General features: G+C 43.1%; 1 protein-coding gene across 5 annotated transcripts in view; it reads left to right on the top strand.

Moving 5' to 3' along the window:
• Window positions 1–21,720, top strand: part of DGKG (diacylglycerol kinase gamma) — a 202,566-nt gene that overhangs the window by 165,718 nt on the left and 15,128 nt on the right. For all 5 annotated transcript variants that reach the window (XM_081831122.1, XM_081831113.1, XM_081831108.1 and 2 more), the window contains 2 exons: window positions 10,321–10,441; window positions 12,985–13,045. In XM_081831122.1, the coding sequence (XP_081687248.1) occupies window positions 10,321–10,441; window positions 12,985–13,045 (182 nt within the window). The remainder of the gene's footprint in view (window positions 1–10,320; window positions 10,442–12,984; window positions 13,046–21,720) is intronic.

Genomic DNA, 21,720 nt, shown 5'->3' with positions numbered 1-21,720 from the left:
AGCCACACAGAATGGAGGCCCCCACTCTTTCCTCCCCACCCCACCACACAGCAGGCTTTCAGGAGCCAGCAACAATGGCCATTGTGAACCCGCATTTGCTTTTTTTTTTGCCTTAGTGTAGGGTTACACAGAATGTTCTGTCTTCTGCACAGTGTAAGGAATGGTAGGGGTTGTGGCCAATCTGCTTTTGATCCAGACAGTCAGGAAATGCGGCCTCTACTTCTGTGGGAACAGCTCAAACAGACTTGAAGGTTAGATTGCCCCCACCCCAAGTCAGGGAGAATGGAGGCCCTGAGGAAGAAAGTGACTTGCCCAAGGTCACCCAACTAGACAGCCAGAGCAGAGACAAAAATCCCAGCTCCTGCCTGCTACATCAACACATTCCCTTTCACTGCAACCCTACACCTCTCCTCTTCAGAAAGTGGAGGCTCTGGGCTGTTTCTCCTGTTGCCATCTGGATTATCATCCAGAGGCAAAGACCACTCAGTATCTGCTCTTATAGGGTTTTATAGACCCCTGGGAGTAGAAGAAACCTGCAAGTATGACAACAGCAGGGCACAAAGGAAACTTCCCTCCAAGGAGGTGCCTAGCTAGACCAGGGGTGTCAAAATAATGCCTGAAATATCTCCAGATCCTCCTCGACTCTCTCCTTGCTCAGCCCAGGAACAGTACATCACTGTGGGATTGTATCTCTCTCTCTCTCTTTCTCTCTCTCTCTCTCTCACACACACACACACACACACACAGGAATTCAGGGAAAGGAAAGGAACTAAAGGAACTCATTTCCAAATAAAATGCTGAGCCTCCTTCCTGCTTTAGAGTAAAAGAAGTAGAAATAGGGGTGCTTCGTTTGCCAGGAGGGGCAGTCATCCCAAAAGCTCAAGGTCACAGTATCTCTGGCCATCATGGTATGTCTGCTTTTCTTTCCAGCACTTCATTCTTCCCTTACCTTCTCCTCCCTCTTTTCCTAGCCACCCCTCCCCCATCTTCCATCTCCTCCTCTCCCTCCTTTTTTTTTTTCCCTCCTTCACTACCTTCTCTGGGTCACATTAATGACCATCTGCAGAGGGCCACTCACTCACCATGTAGCCAAGACAGAATATTCTGAAGACACCTCTTTCTAAGGAAACATCAAATCACTATTACTGCCACTGTTTCTCGAGGGCTTTCTGTGCAGGGCTCCTGATTGCTTCACTTCTAAACCTCACTGCGACCCTGCCAGTGAGTTATTATATCTCCATTTGCCAGATAAAAGACAGACTTGGGGGGTGGGGGCACTTGGGTGGCTCAGTTGGTTGGGCATCTGATTCTTGATCTCAGCTCGGGGTTGTGAATTCAAGCCCCATGTTGGGCTCCACACTGGGCATGCAACCCATTTAAAAAAAAGAAAAAGACAGACTCGGGGAAGCGAGAAGCATACTTCTCCCAAGGTAATAACACTAGTGGGTGCCAAGCAGTAGTAATTGATGTAAGCCTGTCCAGAGCCCATGCTCTGATGCCCCATAGCTTGTCTCAGGGGCACATTCTTCACGTTGGGTTTGCAGAATGCCAAGGAATGTGCCCTTCTGCCTGCTCAGTTTGCCGGCAAATGTCCCTCTGCCTCTGTCCTGCGTCTGAGCTTGGATCTCTAGGAAGAGCATTGGTCCTAGATTATTCTTCAGGGTAGATGTGGTTGGGATACCTGAGGGCCTGGTGCTTTGAGAGGCCAGGTGGGAACATGGCCAGTGAAAATCCTGATTGTCAGTTACAGCCTTCCTTCCTTACTCACCCTTTTGTGCCCAAGGAAACCCCAGAGCCTCTCCCCTCCAGAAAATCGAGCAACAGTCTTGTGGGGTTCTCCATCTCCCTGTGCCCAGGCTCTTTTCGGGCTGCCAGGCTTCTGAGTTGGCTCTGAAGCTCTTTAGCCTGGAGCAGGCTTTCATCTGTGCCGACCAGACCCAGTGGGAAGCTGAAGCGGTCTGATCAGTGTCTGGCTTTGTGGGGCTCTGGGTGCCTGAGCGGCCAAGGGCACGTGGCCCATCTCCATGGAAATTTGGAGGCAGGAAAGGAGTCCAAGGTGACACCTGCTACAGCCTTGGCAGGCCAAGTCTGAGAGAGGCTTGCCAGCTACCATTCACCTGTCTAGACTGTGGGGACAGAACCTGGCCCCACCACAAGGCAGAGCTCCACTTGCATCCTTTCCTTCTGAGGATGGTAAGAAGATCCCACTGCCCCGTCCCCCTCCAGTGCAGGTCAGCTTCTCTCTAGCAGAGGGACAAGGAACATTTCTAATTGCTGTTTATAGAACATCTTCACATTCTTTAACTCTTTTGTCCTCGAAATAACTCATGAAGTAGGTTTTATTATTGTGCCTGTTATGGGGCAGGGACCTGGGGGGAATTTTGTCACCCCCAAAATTCGTATGTTGAAGCCCTAATCCTCTACCTCAGAATGTGACTGTATTCAGAGACAGGGCCTTTAAAGAAGTGATCAAGATGAAATGAGGCAGTGAGGGTGAGCCCTAATCTAATCTCACTGGTGTCCTTAGAAGAAGAGGAGATTTGGACGCACGGAGAGAAATGCCAGGGATGCACACGCTCAGAGGAAAGGTCATGTGAAGAGACAGCCAGGGGGTGGCCATCTGCAGACCAAGAAGATAGGCCTCAAGGGAAACTGACCCTGCCAACACCTTGATCTTAGCTGTCCAGCCAACACAACTGTGAGAAAATAAACTTGTGTTGTTTTAAGCCACCCCGCCTCATGGGATTTTGTTATGGCAGGCTTAGCAAACTAACAGACTCAGAAAAGACAAATAGCCTGCCCTATATGGACACAGAGATTAAACTGAAGCTGTTAGCCCCAAACTCCAGACCTTCTACAGAGTTTCTCAGCATTTGCCGTGAACCCTGTGACTCCTTATTTGTCTACCAGAGGCCATTTATTAAGTAGAGACAAATCCCTTCTTGCGTTTCTAATTAGTCAGACACATACCCCTGCCAGGAAGAGCTTCAGATGAGCATTAGCTAACTAGTATTACCCACTGAGCTGATGGGACTCCAACCCAAAGCAATGACGCCCAACATCTCAGTTCACCCATGTTGCTAGAATCTGGGTAAAGGGACAGTGCCCATAGGCACCCTAGGGTGTGGGGCAATATGGTGGGATGGTTCAGAAACTCTCTGGGTGCCATCAGGTAGGGTTTCAGCACCTCCATTGGGGGTTGCTTTGTTCCCTAGGCTGGCCCATTGCAGTTCTCAGACCTAAATCCAGAGTGTGACTGACTAAAGGGGAAACGGGTAGGAGTGGGCTTGAGGGTAGCAAGGCATCCTGTTAGGCTACGGATCTCCTGTGCTTCCCTATGGTATGGCAAGCAAGGAGCTCAAGTCATGCCACTCTATATCCTGAGCTTCCCTTGCATCTTAAATGACTGAATTTTCATTGGTGTGAACCAGAAGCCAAGATAGGGATGATCATAAAAATTATGCATTAAGAGAGAGAGGCAATGGGAGCCTGGGTGGCTCAGTCAGTTAAGCGTCTGCCTTTGGCTCAGGTCATGATCCCAGGGTCCTGGGATGGAGCCCCACATGGGGCTCCCTGCTCAGCAGAGAGTCTGCTTCTCCCTCTCCCTCTGCCTTTCCACCCCGCTCATGCTCTCTCTCTCTCTCTCAAATAAATAAATAAAATATTTAAAAAAAAAAGAAAGAAGCAAAAACCAGACTGGGTTATCATTACCTGTTATACGTAGATTAAATAAGTTAATTCATGGAAAGTCTACTACCCAATTCAATCTAGGCAAGTAGTTGTTGTTATTATTATTATATTATTCACTATCATTTTCCTCTTTCAGGTCAAACCTATTAAGGTCTTTGGCACTAAAGCATGTATCTTATTCAGTTTATTCAACCAACATTTATTGGGAGCCTTCTGTATGCCCAGGGCTAGGCTAGTTGCTAGGGTTACAAAGATAAACAGGAAAGCATCCCCACTTTTAACTCTCACTGGAGTTGGGAGAGTGATATGTTCAGAAACAGTTGTCTTTTGCTAAGATCCACTGTCTGAGCAAAGGAGGAGGAAGAAGCACGGTGCCTGGGGTATCCCGGGAAGGTAAACAGGAGTTCTCCAAGCAGAGGGACACCAGTGCAGGGAACAGGGCCAGCTAGCAGATGACCTTGCATGACTGGCTGAGGAGCCAAGGCACTGTCCCTTGGGCTTCTGGAGCCTCTGAAGGGTCTGAAGGAGGGAGTGGACAGATCAGACATGCCCCTTCACTATGAATGCTTTGCCAACTTTACCTGTTAGCTCCAATCTCTCCTGCCGACAGTGGGCAGGACTAAGAAAATAAAAGCAAAATGGGACCATTGAGATCAAAGAAGTAGAAAGAGGGGCAGAGGGAGGGAAGAGATAAGAGGAAGGAAAAACAGACTGAGCGGGATGTCCATTTAATGTAAAGCTCCCCTGAATTTGTGGCCTCTGTGTTTAGGTGTGAAACTATGAGGACCACTGAAGATGTTTTAAAAATTTTAGCCTGAATACTGGGGTTTGAGGACACTTGTACACAACTCTAGGAAGGTAGCCAAACAGACAACTGGGAGTTGTCAGACTGAATCTGGCAGAAAAGGAAAGTGAAACTAATAGATTTTTAGTGCCCACCCTGTGCCAGACACGTTAGCATTCAGCTCTGCCATTTCAATCTCATAAACACACTTGAGGTCAGCATTATTATTCCTAACTCCTAATTTTCAAGTGAAAAAGCTCTAGATCAAAGTAGTCAGGAAGGAACTTGTTTATAATTCTTTTCACTCTAACTCCCGCATATATTTTGGGCAGTTTTATTGCCTAAGTCTCAGGTTCTCAATCTTGAGCATGCCTCAGAATCTTCCAGAGGGCTTGTTAGAACACAGACCACTGGGCCTAAGCCCCGGAGTTTCTGATTCAGTAGGTCTGGGGTGGGGCCTGAGGATTTGTGTCTCTAACAAGTTCCTGGGTGACACTGAGGCTGCTGCTCCAAGACCACACTCTGAGAACCACTAGCCTACGGGGATGATCCACCCAACAACCCAGCCCAGCGGTTCCCAAACTGTGCTGCCTTTTGGAATCGCCTGGGGATCTTTAAAAACAAACACTGATACCTAGCTCCCAGTCCCACACATTCTGATTTAACTGGTATAGATGCAATCTGGGCATTGTTATTTGTAAAAACTTTCCAGGTAACACTAACGTGCAGCAAAGTATGGCAACCATTGACCTAGCCTCACTTCGCCTTGATGCTAAGGCCCATCACCACCCTCTTCTTCAGCTGCCCAGCACTGGGGTCGTACGAGGCACTCGGCATGTACTAGCACTGCTCACCGCACCTCTTTCCAGCCCTCCTTCTCCCACTGGCTCTCAACACCTTCTAGAACTCCCCCTCCTCCCTTTCCTCCAGTCCTTCGTCTCCTTCCCTATTCGGACTAGACCCCCTGCTACAGTATCTCAGCCTTCTCTTGCCCACCACCAGTAGTACATCAAGCCTCTTGTTCTTTCTCTGACCACATCCACCTGGAAAAGTTGGAGGATCTAAACCAAACTGCAGGCAGGCAAGTGTAGGGAGGCTTCTCAAAGTTGATGGCACTTGAGCTGAGTCTTAATGAAAACGTAAAAGTGGAAGTGGGCATTTCCAGCCGGGGTACAGCATACGTAGAAGCACAGAGGAGGGATAACTTGGAGAACGTCATGCTGTTGTGCATGTCTGGAGCAGGTACCTAGCCCCACAGTGTCAGGAAACAAAACTGCAGAGGCAGCCTCTTGACCGATGGGTACAGGCCTTGGGCATCAAGCCAGGGAGTTTACGTCATGCTTACAAGTATGAAGAGCAGTCAGTTGACAGGTCTTTTTTTAAAGGACTTTTAAGTTAAAACATTAATACGTACTTACAGAAAATACGAAAAATGTAGAAAAGCATCAAGTAGAAAATAACAATGATCTTGAATCTAATTATCCAGAACTCACCGTTAAGATTTTAAGGGTATTTGTCCTTTTCTCCTATACATATTTTTACTGAGCTGAGGGCATGCTGTGTATAAATAAGTGTGTATCTCACCTTCACACTTAATGTGATATACATATTTAATGTTTTTGAAATTTTGTAAATACCTTAATGGCAGCACAAAAGTCTATCGTCATGGATACCATATACTTTATTCTCATACAGACGGAAATGAGGAAGAAGGGGATGTCACTGTTATAAATGATACAACAGTGTTCATATTTGTGTGCACTTAGATCCTGTCAATGATTTCTTGTGATTGGTACCAAAAAAGAAATTAATGAATCAACAGTATGAAAATTGTAGACTCCCATTGTCAAATTTCTTTCTCAAAAGTTTTTGCCAATTTACACTTTCATCATAGGTGTGAAAGAATGCACATTTCATCTTCTCTTGCCAGCACTTGGTGTTATGATTGGTGCCACTGAAGGATTTTTGGTATAAGGATGACATGAGCAGATTTGCATCTATAAAATCACATACTGGAGGCTGAGTCAAGTGGGCCAGATTGGAGCTGCTATTGCTGTCCTTGCCGTTCCTGCCTTGCTTCCACATTCTCCTTTTTCCATTTTCCCATTCTTCATCTTTTTTTCCTCCTCAGAGAGAGTATACTAAGTGTTCCCTGCACACAAACACAAGGCTTTGTTACCAAGAGCAGAGCTAAAAGGCCTATAGCTCTAGTGGTTGCAACAAACTTGTGCCCAGCTCAGTGACCCTCTTATAGTTCTGTAAAAAAAAAAAATAATAATAATAATAATAATAATTTCTGGACAATAATTCTCCTTAGGTAGAAATACTTTTTTATATTTTTCAATGAAATTGCCAAGTGGATTTATTGCTAAATTAATTTCTTTCTGCATTCTGTGACCATCCAACCCTACATATGATCATCTCTGTCCCTGGAACATCTTTGCTCCTTCTCCTTCTTAACCCAGCAAATTACCTGGCATTCATCCTTCAAGACTTTCCTTAAATGTCTGTGACACCTTCTTCCCATACTTAGCCGAGTCAGAATCAGTTACTCAGGCCTCCCTATCCCTATAGTTCAATTACAGCATTTTCTACACCTAATACATTTTCTCCCTCTTGGTCAAGAGTCCTTCAAGAGTAGAACATTTTGTATTCCCAGTTCTTATCTGGCACTCAGTTGCTACTCAGTAACTTATGAATGAATGAAGGAATGAATGAATTCCTGTTTTACTAAGGTGCATGGATATTCCAGCTTAAATACTAATGAGTTGAAAAGTGTAAAGACAGACAATAGGGAGATGATGTGAATTGCCAAAACCACACTCTGAATCACTGGTACCAGGTAAAACAGACCTGGTATAACAAATGACCTGATTCTGGATTCTGAGCTTCAAACATTAATTGTTCTGTGTGCTTGGATGTTGACTTGCACTCTATTCTGTTTCATTTTAACTCCAAATTTAATTTATGCATAAGTATCTCTGTGCTAAAGGAAGTAAAGGGAATTAAGTGATGCCAAAATATCCCAAAGTGTGTATCAAAGAAAACTACCATGGACTATTTATAGGTATCACACAAAAGAAGAGACTTGTGGTCCCATAAGTTTGGGAAACAACGTTAAATAGATTTCTTTATCTCAGAACCTCATGGTAGGCATTGTAAGAAATTGAAAGAAAGATCAGCTAGGCAATGGTGGAGAAGTAGAAGAACAATCAAGTCTTCCTTCGGTAGTAGACAGGAGTCATCCTAGCCTCTTTGTGCCAGGGAAGATTCAGAGTACAAATTCAAAAGCAAAATGGCAAAAAGTATACCAGTATATCCTAGCCCCTTACCCTGCATTTATCTCCTCAGTCCCACATGTGTGTGAGCCTCTGCCCCCCACCCACCCACCATGTGGATGAGATCAGCCTTCATTACTTCTCTTCTAGAGCCAGGAAGCAAGGTAATGTGTGGGAAGTGATAGCTGCAAGGTAATGTGTGGGAAGTGATAACAACTTAAAGCCATTCAACAGGAAAATTTGTTAAAAGACCAAGACATTGTAAAAGCTGAAACACTTGAGTCTATTAAGTCCCTTGCTTCTTAGAACATTTTGTTACCAGGAAATGTTTCAAGGAGGGAAAACACTGAACTATAACAGCACTGTCAGATACCTAAGCCTGGTACAAAGAGCAACATTTTACAAGACATCTGTCTTTCTGCCATTAGGGGAACCTCTGAAAAGTTCTGCTGCTTTTTTTCTCCTACCCCAGTATAACTCCCCCACCCTCCTCACCCCTAGACACACTCCTCTATTTCTTCTCCTCCCTCCTCCCTCCTCCCCCTTCCTCCCTTTCTCTCCCCTCTCTCATTCATAACCCATGCTGATTTCACAGACACTGTTAAAATGACACAGTAAGCTAAGACTATCCAACGGTTATTTAATGCTCTTTGGTAAGAAGGGAACTAATTAAATGACTAGAGGTTTAGATATTTGTGTTTATTGGATCCAAACTCCTTAGAAGAGCCTGGAGCATTCTCCTAAACAAACACTGCTCTTTCATGGCTTCTTGTTCCAAGCCCAAATGAGATGGAGAGTTCAAGGAGACCGTATCTTTTCAGATATGAAAAAGAAGAAGAAGAAGGAGAACCAGAGAAGGAGAATGGGAGTGTGGATTGAAATAGAGGGGAAAGCTCTGTGCCTGTCACAGGAAGATGAAGGAGTGCAGTTTGTGTATCTGTTGGCAGCTGCTGTCCATCAGTGATCATCAGTAGGTTGGACTGGAGCAGTGTTGACACATTTGTGGTCAGCTCCGTGGTCTGCTTCACTCTTCATTAGAAATGCATCCATCAGGAAAATGTTTTTAAACAACAGTCTTCTAAACAAAAAAGTAAAGACAAACCCAGATTATCTCCTTGACAATCTTAACAAACACCATTATACTATACCAGGAGGCACCTTAGACAAAACCCATCTATTAAATAAATAAAAACATTGACTTTCTAGTTTGGGATATTAGTGACTAAGTACAATCTGTGAGAAAAGTACCTTTGCTTTATTTTTTTTTTAAGATTTTATTTATTTGATAGAGACAGCGAGAGAGGGAACACAAGCAGGTGGAGTGGGAGAGGGAGAAGCAGGCTTCCCGCGGAGCAGGGAGCCCGATGGGGGGCTCGATCCCAGGATCCCGGGATCGTGACCTGAGCCGAAGGCAGATGCTTAACGACTGAGCCACCCAGGCACCCCAAGTACCTTTGCTTTAGTAGGCAAAAGAATGGAAGCTTTTAAAGAATCTGCCTTTTTGTTGTGTTTCTGTTTTAACTACAGAAGTTGTGTTGTAAAAGTGAGTCTTGTTCCCAATATCAAACCTTGATCCTGCCATTGCTTTCACAAGAAATCAGGTAGGGACAGCCCAAGCCTCAGGAACTCTGAACAAAAGACATCTTCCAGGGCGCCGGGGTGGCTCAGTTGGTTAAGCGACTGCCTTCAGCTCAGGTCATGATCCCGGACTCCTGGGATCGAGTCCCACATCGGGCTCCCGGCTCAGCAGGGAGCCTGTTTCTCCCTCTGACCCTCTCCGCTCTCATGCTGTTTCTCTCTCTCTCTCTCTCTTTCTCTCAAGTAAATAAATAAATAAAATCTTAAAAAAAAAAAAAGACATCTTCCAGATGCTGAATCAGAAGTAACTGCCACTGTGGGAAGCCATCGATCCTATGTGACTCTGAGACTTAGACTCATATTTTCTGTCCCACTTTTTCTACTGTGGACCCAGAATAATCTGGTGTAGGTGAAATACTCATTTCCTTGGCTCAGATGAGGTACCTGGTGTCCTGAAAGAGGTCACTGATTTCCCCAAGGATGTCCAAGGAGGTTGGCTCACACTGGCTTCCCACAGGCCAAATTTGAGGTTGGTTAACCATCAGCCATCATCATTAAGGCCATGATGTTATTCCGACATTCAGAGAAAAGAAACTTGAACCAGCTCAGAGAAGGACTTTTGTCACCATTCCTTCCTATGTGTCTTTAGCTGCACGGGGTGGGGGTGGGGGTGGGATTTGAAAATCATTTCGGAAATAGCTGGTTCATCATTTGTTGCTCTCCATTTAAAGAGGCTTCTAGAATTGCCAGCCTATTCATTGGATGCATGTTAATGTTCTGAATCAAAACCTTTTTTCACTAGAACTGGGTTTCTGTTCATGAAAAGTACATTTATTGACCTTTGGGGAAATTCCCTATTCAGAATGAGTTTGAAAATGCCGTTTGGTGGGAGATGAAAGGGTATTTTTGATAGATCTGGGTTTCTGAGAAAAACCAGCCTGAGGAACAGAGAGATGTGTATGCACTACTTCTGTTTGTCTCACTCTGCAGACCTCAGTGACCAGCTCCTTGAAGTGGTGGGGCTAGAGGGAGCCATGGAGATGGGGCAGATCTACACTGGCCTGAAGAGTGCGGGCAGGAGGCTGGCCCAGTGCTCCTCAGTAACCATCAGGTATGCTTCCTCATTATCCAGCAGCCTCCAGGTCTTCCGCCCCCCTCAGAGTTCTTGCAGACAAGAACTAGGAAGCCATCTTTGGATTTCAGTGCAGGGAGAGTGCGGGACAGAAGCTTGATAACATTTATAAAGAATGTCTTTAGAGACCATTTCCCAACCATCCAAGACATCAACTGAAGGGTCCACCATGACCTGTTTGCTATTACCTTACAATGAATTGGTGAAATTCTCTAAATAGTATAAGATTATGAGGTCCAGAGAACCAGAGATCCAACTTCTTGCCTTTCTTTTTTTTTTTTTTAATTCAATTAGCCAACCTATAGTACACCATTCATTTCAGATGTAGAGTTCAGTTATTCATCAGTTATGTAGAGCACCTGGTGCTCATCACATCACGTGCCCTCCTTAATGCCCATTCCCCAGTTACCCCATCACCCCTCCAGCAACCCTCAGTTTGCTTCCTGGATTTAATAGTCTCTTGTGGTTTGTCTCCCTCTCTGATTTCTTCCCTTTCAGTTTTCCCTCCCTCCCCCTATAATCCTCTGCTTGGTGTTGCCTTTCTTATCTTTACAAATTAAGATGCTAGATGTATGCCAGAGGGCACACTGTGACAGAAACCAGGTTCTCGGCTCACTCTTTCTTGGATAGTGGCCTTAGAAATACTGTTCCCTATTTGCCTTTGTAGAGCCAATCCATCAACATCAGCAAATGGGTTGTAATTGCCTAAGAGGGTGATGCTTCTGCAGGGTGTGGACCTCACAGGTCGGTCACTGCAGGCTGCTGGAAGAAATGGAGTCTCAGAGGGGGGATCCTCTGATTTCAGTTGCTTCTGTTTAGTCAATAAAACTCATCAGGTTCTTCTCCACCTGATTATTTGAGAAATCTTTATTCCCTTCCTTTTCCCCATCCAATTTTTACAGTTCAAATCTTTTAGTGTGCCTTAGGGATCTCCTGGAGGGGCCACAGTATGCAGGTTTCCCAAAGTTATTTGACCACAGAACCCTTTTCTCCCAAAACCTCTTGGGCGAGTGTCCTCAGCACACTTTTAGGGAAATGCTACTCTTGGCGCTACCCTGCATCCCTCGGAAAGATCCCCAGAGCTGGTTCCCTGACATCTCTTAGCTAAAGGTCTATCCCACTGAACCCTTTTCTTCATTCCCTCCCTGTATCTTCTTTGTCTTTTCTAGTATTACCCAGAGCTTTGCTTGTTTTCTCTGTGGGCTCTTGTCGTTCTGGGGCCCCTGTTTTCCACATTAATCTCCACACTTAATTCCTTGTCTGTCCTCCACGACTCCAGCACTGAGTAGGTCCGGTCTGTTCGCACAGCTAAGCCATAACTGATATGGACCACAGAGAACATAACATCTTAGTCCCAGGGGAATCAAAAAAAGCCATGTGTGAGAGGGAGGACTTTTTCTTCACATTCAGTGGACCTATTTTCAGATAGGACAGAGGGGGTGAGCCAAGATCCCCATCCTCCTGGGCATTTCCCAGACACCCTCCTCAGTCCCAAGAACCAAAATACCACTCTCTTGTGACTGGTTTTATTATTAGGTTTATTATTTTTTATTATTAAATATTCTCAAGATCAGTCAGACAGTCATCGACATCAGAACATAGCCTGTGTCCCTCGTTTTATCAATTCAAAAGCAGGGCAGATGCCAAACCCAGGTGAGAGCTTCCCAGACAGTGGGTAGCAATTGTTCCCTGCTCACCCAGACCAGAGGCTTCCAAAAGGACTTGCCTTTTCTCCCGAAGGCGATACAGTAGGAATTCGCAACTCTTCCGCAGAAGGGAGTCAAAAGACCTCATCTCTCTCCTTTAAAGAATCTGTATGGCAGAGAAGCCTGGTCCCAAACAGGAAAGCAGCACGGTCTTCTCTCCTCTCCTTCTACCTGTGGGGACAGTATTCGCAATGACCCCATTTCCCAGCTAAGTCAGGTTCATAGTCCATACAACCACAGAGTGCCCTGCTGTTCAAGACATAAAAGAGAGGATAGTTAGGAGCGGGGGCAAGGCAAACACACTCAGACCTGAGCTGTACCTTGCCTAGGTGGGAGACGTTACTTCATTGACATGATGCAACCTCTCACTCAACAGAGAAACCAGGCCTTTTCCCATTTCATAACCATTCCCATTTCACTGTGGAGTTTCTGGCACAGTCTGTAGGCCCTCCGGCTGGTTGTTGACTGAGGGTCTGCTCAGCAGTGCTGCTGCCATCCTTGTTGGCCGCTGTTTCCCAGACTTCCGTGGACTTTACTGCTCACCCCGGACAGTGTTTCTCAAACTAGGGCCTCAGCACCAATGCAACGGAATCGCCCATAGCCTGAGTTGTGACCCTGGGACCTGCCTGGTCAGACTTCCTGAGGTGGGCTCAGAAATCCATTTTAACGAGCCCTCCAGGGGAGTCTTAGGGAACCACTCCTAGGTGGGCAGATAAGGTCTTCCCACTTCTGTCTCCTTTGTGAGGACCACCCTAAAATTCTTGGGCTCCAGAAGCGTTAAAGCTCACTGTGTTCTCTCGGTTCTTGGTATTCCAGGACAAACAAGCTGCTGCCAATGCAAGTGGATGGAGAGCCCTGGATGCAGCCCCCATGCACGGTGAGTGATGGGGGTGAGAAGTTTTCTCTTGAGCTCCTTTGGGGCACTGATAGTACGAGGTCGCTGACTCTCAGAGTTGCCCGGGGTTTGGGGAAATCATCCGGTGCAGCCTGTCTTCCACTTTCTTCATCCACCCATTCACGTACCTGCTAAGGCTTTATTGAACACCCACTGTGTGTCGGGCACTGCGAGGTACCGGTCCCCCAACCGAGTGAAACAAAGACCTGTCCCCAAAGCGCTCACACTTGGAACTGGTGAATTCTAAGACTTCATGTGCAGTAGCCTCGAGCATCTCATCTCCTCTAGAGTCACTGCAGTGGCAGAGACCTTGCCGCCCCAAAAGGAAACCTGCTCTGTTGATGAATAAGTCCAATTGCTAGAAAGCGTCTCCTTACGTAGAAGCCAAGTGTGTACCCTCGCGCCGGAACTTCCTCCCAGGCACTGTGACCCCCAGAGTCCCAGGGGGAGGACCCCCGCAGTGCACACACTTCACCGCAGAGGCACCGACCTGAACTCCCCGCTGCAAGGGGAGATGGCGAGTTCTCACTCAGCACCCAGCACTGTGCCTGGCGCGGAACAGGTGCACAGTGATACCTGCTGAACAATGAGTAAAGCCCTGAACAAATGAGCAAGCAAAAGAAAGGGAACATCCTCCTTCCCCAACTTAACCATACCCACAGCAGCCCTCCATTTAGCACCACGACAGGGGTCAGGCATCCTTCCTGCTTAGCTAGAAACCCAGCTAAAAACTCGGTGGTGAAGAGAAAGCACTATCCTGGTGTTCGGGGCCAGGGTGCTCCCCGGGCTATTAGATTAGTATCACCTTCAGTACTATCGTGAATGTGCAAACTTCAAGAGGCAAAAGTAGTGTTTCTAAGTTCCCTCACTTGTGGAGTATTCAGATAGCTCAAAAACCTACTATTTTGAACCCTCAGAACATCAAGTTTTCTTCTACTAGCGGAAGGGTTTGCATGAGATTTCTACCAGGCCTGAATCGTAGATGTATTTCCATCACTCTTGGTTCCATGTGACTTCTACAGATTATAAAACTGGCCCCTGGAGACAGACTCTAGGGATGGCAACTTCTATAAAGGGTATCAAAAGCAGAGATTTTTCTGCAAAACCTTACCTCAATCTTCGGGCTTCTATGAAGCCTAAGAAAAAGATGAAAACACACTACAGCAAAAACTAATAATAGCTTACCACTTTGTTAGAATTAGAAAGGATGGAGGAAATTTCTACTACTTATAATTTTGATGGAGCTAAATTGAGAAAAATCTATCCAAACTCCTCTTGTCTTCTAAAAAAAGGCTGGAAGAAATCAAATCCTCTCCCACCTGGCTCAGCGAGATCTGGAAACTGGATTGCCATTTCTCTTACTGCAAGGACTTCGTTTTTGAAACAAACTCTTCTCCTGCCCCCACCCTGACCCTCTCTCCAGGCCACCCTTCAGAGATTCACCTCACTGGGAAAATATTTGTGACCCAGTGATCTTAAGATACAGTCCGTGGATAGCCACGTGTGGAGATGTAGGAATCTGCTCAGGCTGCCATCACAGAATACCACAGACGGGGCAGCTTCAGCAACAGAAATGTATTATCATCCCACGGCTCTGGAGGCTGGAAGTCTAAGACCAAGGTGCTGGCGGGGTTGTCCTGGTGTGGCTTCTCTTCCTTACTTGCAGACAGCCACCTTCCTGCCATGTCCTCACATGGCTTTTTCTCTGTGTGTGCACACTCCTGGTGTCTCTTCTTCTTCCTCATGGATTAGGGCCCCACCGTTCTGACTTTACCTACCCTTAATTACCCCCTTAAAGATCCTGTGTCCAAATACAGTCACAGTGGGGGTTAAGGCTTCCACATATGAATTTGGGGGAGACGTAATTCAGGGCATAACAGAAAGTCACCTTCAGCTCACAAGAGTGAAAACAAAAGTCCCCTTGTTGAAACATTTTCCTGAAGGCACACACCAGCTGGGAAGTAACTCAGAGTGAAAGGCTTAATGACAGGACATCATGACACAAAACAATTTTTGGTAAAAATTGAAACCAGTTAAACTAGGATGAAGGAAAATAAAAACTGTTAAATATGGTTGTACCACTGAATGCACGTGGTGAAAATCATTCCAGGAGATGGAAGATCTGTCATGTAAACGTTAGGGAGCTGGGTCCCAAACCTAAGGTTAGATTAACCAAGGCTGAAAGCACGTGGGAGGCCTCAGTGAAGGGATAGGAAAAAAATAATAAATAAATAAAAATTTTAAAAAATAAATAAAAATAAAAATTTTTTTAAAAGTTAAAAAAAAGGGATAGTAAAAATATGCTGAATCTTTTCATTGTCTCTCTGCCCATTGATAATGAAGAAGTCTTAAGTCAGAAGAAAATTTGAATAATCACTAGTGAAATCAAAAACGGGGTGCACACCTTTCAAATCTGGGAGGGTTTAAATCTCATGAACCCCATCAATGTGGACCAGACAGAAAGCAAATAACAAGCAAACATTTAATTTTTTTAAGTTTTCATTTTAATTCAAGTTAGTTAACATACAGTGTTATATTAGTTTCAGATGTACAATATAGTGATTCGACAATCCCGTACATCACCCTAACAATAACAAGCAAACTTTAAAAAAATTTTAAGGCGAGATGAAGGAGGTTAAGACTAACTATATCAATAACGACCCAAAAAATGTGCTAAAGTCCCCTATTAAAAGAACAGTACCCTCATATTGGGTTAAAAATTAAAACCCAATGATGTGTTTCTTGTAAAAGATGTACTTAAAGCAAAAGGACGTATATATCTTTTTTTTTTTTAAAGATTTTATTTATTTATTTGAGAGAGAGAGAATGAGAGACAGAGAGCACGAGAGGGAAGAGGGCAGAGGGAGAAGCAGACCCCCTGCTGAGCAGGGAGCCCGATGTGGGACTCGATCCCGGGACTCCAGGATCATGACCTGAGCCGAAGGCAGTCGCTTAACCAACAGAGCCATCCAGGCGCCCCCGTATATATCTTTTTATTTTATCCTTTATCAAGCATAGAGAAATTAAAAGTAAAAAATGGTATTATTAATTATATTAATTTTAGGCAAACTAACCTTCCAACATGTCAAAAGCGTGAAGTGGAATAAAAAAGGTCACTTTTTATTGGATAAAAGGTACACTCATTTCTGAGATGTAGTAGTCATAAAATTGTAGGTGTGCAATAACAGAATCAAAATATATACTGTGAAAAACAGGATGAATATATATACTGAGAAAAAAATAGATATAAAAGAAGAAGTTGACAGAGATACAAGTACTGAGAGGCTTTAAAATATTTGTTTCTACCTTTGAGGTCAAGAAGCAAAAATAAATATCACAACACTAGATGAAATAACTCTATAACCTATAAACAAATTAAATATCTCATTTTTTTCAAGGATCCAGAGAGTATTTACTAAAATAGATCTTAAACTAGTTCACAAAGAAAAAAATCTGTATAAAGCCAGAAGGAAAAATCATAAAAGTTATTTTATTTGATCATAAGGCAACAAAATCAGAAATTAATAATAGAAGGGTAAATGAATAAACAAGCAAAATCCAATCACTTGATTTTTAAATTCTCCTAAAGAACAGTAGATTCACAAGGAGATCAAAACCACCATCATAGACTATTCCAAAAATAATAAAAATCAGAAGGTTCTCATTCAAAAACTGTAGAATATAGCCTAAACTATTTTGGGAAGTAAATTCAAATTATCATATACTTCCATCATTTAAAAAGGGAAAACATGTAATGAATAATTGGAAAATTAGAAGAACAGCAGTAGAACAAACTGAGGAGAAGGAGAAGGAAGAAAATAATAAGGATAAGAGTAGAAATTACGTAATTAGGAAGCAGGAAAATTGAGAACTAATTCTTTAACATGTCAAATATTTGAAAGCCAATTTTAAAAACAAAAAACAAATCAGAGACATTAAAATATAAAATATGTAATAAAATATAAACATGAATGTGATGGTTTCATTTAATTATAAGACATAATATGACATATTTAATATATAATCATCTTGATTCTAATAAACTTGATCATCTCATGAAAATTCCAGATAACCTCTAATGAAAGAGAAATTGCCTTCAAAGAATTACATCCAAAATGATCTTAAAACAGATGGTCTTACTGGTGAGTTCTTCCATACTATTAGGAAATAAATATTCATGTAAACTGTTCCATATTATAAACAAAATAGAAAGTCACCTGATCCATTTCATGAAGTTGGGACAGGTACAAAAACCGAACAGAAATTATGATTTTTTTTTAAGATTTGATTTATTTATTTTAGAGAGATAGAGCATGAGCAGGGGGAGGGGGAGAGGGAAAGAGGATCTCCAGCAGACTCCCTGCTGAGTGTGGAGCCTGACACGGGGCTCAGCCTCATGACCCTAGGATCACGATCTGAGCCGAAACCAAGAAGGAGACACTTAACTGACCGAGCCACCCAGGCACCCCAAAATTGTGATTTTTGAAGAAAAAACTCTTAAGAAACTAAAACCAGAAAAATACTCCCTCAAAATAATAAAAAAATATTTATCTTAAACCAATAATGAATATTTTATTTGATAGTAAAACACGAGCAGAATTCTCATTAAAATCCTGGACAAGACATGTACACTAATACTGTTTGGAAGTTTTAGCTAATGCAATATAAATGACACAGAAAAAAAAATGTAGCCATTTGGAAAAGAGTCAAAACTTGTCATTATTTGCAAATACTATGATTATGTATATAGAAAGTTAATGGAATCAACTGAAAACCCCAAAGATTAAATTATTTTAGTGAAGCTCTATAGAAAGACAAAAGTTAATAGCTTTTGTATATTCCAGCACTAACTAATCAGAAGAATATAATAGAAAAAATTAAAATATAATAGCAACAACCAAAACCAAAATATTAAACTGAATTGTGAAGAAAAAATGAAAACTAGTAAGACTTGACCAATATAAAAAATATATATATTTGAGTTTTAAACATCCCATGTTTCTAAACAGGGATCCCAAGCAAAATCTCAATGCAATTATCTTTTTTAACTTGGGAAAACAATGCAATAATTGAGGTGTTTTATGGAAGAGCTATGAGGAAGGACTTCCCACAAGGTATTAAAATAGTTACAGAGCCACAATAATTGGCATGATATTGAATAGATATATCAATAGTACAGAAGAGAGCCCTAAGGAACCCTAGTATACATAAAAGGAAGGAAGAAAAAAAGATCATAAATTAATTTGAAAAGAATGGACTCTTTAACATAGAGTATCCAAGAAATTGCCTGTTTGGGAAAATGTCATTATATATCAAAACCTCTCACCTCAAACTATACTCCAAAAACAAAACCAGAAAAACTCCAATTCAATTAAAAATTAGGACTACCTAGGGGGAAATACAGATGACTATATTCACACTGTGAGCATGGAATTTCTGAGGAAAAGGTGACACATTTAACTATTAGCACACTGGAAAGTCTACAAGTCAAGAATCAATGTAGAAATTGTAAAGTCCAAGGACAAGATGTTTGCAATAGCTATCTCAGAGAAGAGATTCATTCCCATAATGTCTGAAGAGCTCTTAGAAACCAGGAGAAGATGCTAACAATGCAGTAGTTCACCAAATACCATGGACTACCAAAGCCATGAAATATTATTTAATATCATAAATTAAGAAAAAAGGGGGGAAAGAATTTCAAATTGAAATAGTGAGAAAACCATGCCATGTTTCACTTGTCAAAGTAGCACAATTTGGTTTTCTTTTTAAAATAATAGTCATTGCTGTCGAGATGTGTTGAGGCCAACACGCAAGGGGTGAGATAAGAGTATAAACCAGAGGGGCACCTGGGTGACTCAGTAGGTTGAGCCTCCAACTCTTGATTTCGGCTCCGGTCGTGATCTCGGGGTCGTGGGATCCAGTCCCACGTGGGGCTCCACGCTCAGTAGGAAGTCTGCTTGGGATTCTTTCCCTCTGCCTCTCACCCAACTCGCATGTGGCACACGTGTGCTCTTTCTCTCAAATAAGTAAGTCTTTAAAAAAAAAAAAAAAAGTAAAACCAGAAAGCCGTTCTGGAAAACATTGGGAGCCATATATCAAGAAGAACCTTACAAATATTAATATACACTGATCCAGTTCATTTCCTTTGACCCTTAAAATTTTGTTCATTATTCTTTTAGTAGGAATTTATTTTAAGTAAAATACAGGTTATCAGTGGAAAAAATGGAAGAAAAACCCAACATTTAAGAAAAGGGTTAAATAAGCTAAGTGAGATTCATCAAATAGAATAATTTTCAGTCAGTGAAAACCATGTTAATGAATATCTAATGACATCAGAAATGCTTGTAAAATAATGCTAAATGAAAACAGAGTAAGAAGCTGATTTCAATGTATTGAAAATGTATAAACATACAAATAAACCAGAAAACATATACCCAAAAGTTAATGGCAATTACCTCTAGGTGGTTTTTAAATTTTTCCATACTTCCCAAATTCTCAAAAAGGAGCATATGTTTGTTTATACATATAAATATATGTATATAAGAAATGTATTATTAAGCAAACTTGCCTTGTGCTTGCAGCACGATAAGATGACCTCTCATGTTTTATCATCAGTTAGGCAGCATAATTTGAGCCTTAAAATTAAGAATATTCCCCCGCAGTTAGGATATCACAGTGGAAAGGGATTCCAGTTATCTAGTCCAGTGAATCCCAAACTTAAGTGTGTATCCAAATAACCTGGAAGGCTTTTAAAATACAGGTTGCTGGGTTTCTGATTCAGTAATTCTGGATGCCTGAGAATTTGCATTTCTGACAAGTTCCCAAGAGATGCTGACGCTGTTGGTGTAGGGACCACACTTGGAGAACCAATAATCTAGTCAAACTTCCTGACTTATCAACAAATCCCAGATTTCTCCTCCACCACTAGCAAAAAAACCCAATTGTCCAGCTGCATCTGAAAGCCTCCAGTGGCAAGAAACCCTCTCGTGAAGCAGGGCATCCTAAGAACTTAGCTAAGACCTGAAAAAGATTGTACAAGCCCTCTCGCATCTCCCCTAGCCTCCCTTTAAGCAGGAGTATTTCCCAAATGACTTGGGAAGGGTCCACACTTACAGTTATTGGCTGTTTTGTCGGGCATCATCTGAGTCATCTGCCCAGAGTGGGCAACGTTCAGGAAGGAGTCCCTCAGTTTATTGCTTCTCTTGAGGTAATAAAAATGTGTTGGGGCGCCTGGGTGGCTCAGTCGTTAAGCGTCTGCCTTCAGCTCAGGTCATGATCCCAGGCTCCTGGGATCGAGCCCCGCATCGGGCTCCCTGCTCTGCGGGAAGCCTGCTTCTCCCTGTCCCACTCCCCCACCCTTGTGTTCCCTCTCTCGCTGCCTCTCTCTCTGTCAGATAAATAAATAAAAATCTTTAAAAAAATAAATAAATAAAAATGTGTTGATGTGCGGGAAATGGTCCCCAAAACAGACTCAACACCCAGCACTAGTAAAATTTTAAAATGTATTCCATTTTAAGGGGGAAGTTACATGCTGCAGTAGTTTTGTGAATTTTGAGTTGTCACACAAGAGCCTACTATATCGGTGCTCTCCCTAATGGAGCAGAGAACTAAGAAAATGGGGCTGCTCTTCTTAGTGCAGATGTTGTAAATCTCTTGAAAGGTCTTTAAGAAAATCATAAAGACCTCAGTTCATTGCCTGACCAGCCCAACTAGCAGGGAGATTTGGGTTCTAATACGGAGATAGCGGTTCCTGTCTTTCCATCAGGGTTTGAAAAGGCAAGCTTCACCATGTCCAACTACCTCCTGCAATGGGCTCTGAGCTAGTTAACCCACTAGCCTCTCCCAAATAGGGGAGAAGGGGATAAACCTCTCTTTGACTCAAAATGAAAATATGATCTCCTACTTCTTACCTTCAGTGTAGTATCTATAGTGCAGTCTCAGTTACCTACAGCACTGGAAGCCACAAACCACATCAAAATCTCGTCAGCCAGCATCTCCAAACTCCTACCCCATCAAGACCTTTGTCAAAGCTGCTGAAAACCCAAATGGGAGGGATCTGAGTTTCACTTCCTCCTCTTTGTCCTGGAGGTGCTAACAAGCAAATAAATTGCTCAGCTAGAGAAAGAAAAAGGAGAAGTAAGGGTCTTCCATCATCTAAAAAAAACGGGCTCTATCAGCGGGAAATGTAGGCAGTGCATCAGCTGCCGCTGTCTGCCCCAAACATAGCCATCTCCACTGCCAGGACATTCTCTCTCTCTCCTGGGTCATGCTCAGCCATCAGCACTTCCACAGCCCATGCTGTCAAAATGCTGTGCACTGGTTCAGGGAGTAGCATGATGAAGAAGATGAAGTTCTTCCCCATAGGCGGCTCTGGTGCCCAGGAATGAGAAAAGGCTCACCACAACACAAGGACATGTGCCACAAGTCACTCTGGTCAATTAGTGCTAAATCACACGCCACAGACAAGCTCTGTCAGGGTCCCTCATCTATGTCTCGCTTCCGTGAATTCTGGAATAAACACAATGCCCATAATAAGGCCCATAACACAAAATGGTACTTGATATATTCTTGGTTTGTTCTTCCGAGGACTGCCACAAGAAGAAAGATGTCCTCCCCTCCTGGAGCTCCCGGGTGGTGAAAACCAGCATAAGAGTCAT

The sequence above is a fragment of the Leptonychotes weddellii genome, chromosome 1 (assembly GCF_054177405.1).
Source record: "Leptonychotes weddellii isolate Sample4059 chromosome 1, ASM5417740v2, whole genome shotgun sequence".
NCBI classification, from domain to species: domain Eukaryota; kingdom Metazoa; phylum Chordata; class Mammalia; order Carnivora; family Phocidae; genus Leptonychotes; species Leptonychotes weddellii.
The sequence above is the reverse complement of the archived record's forward strand: the minus strand, read 5'-3'. Positions and strand labels throughout refer to the sequence as shown.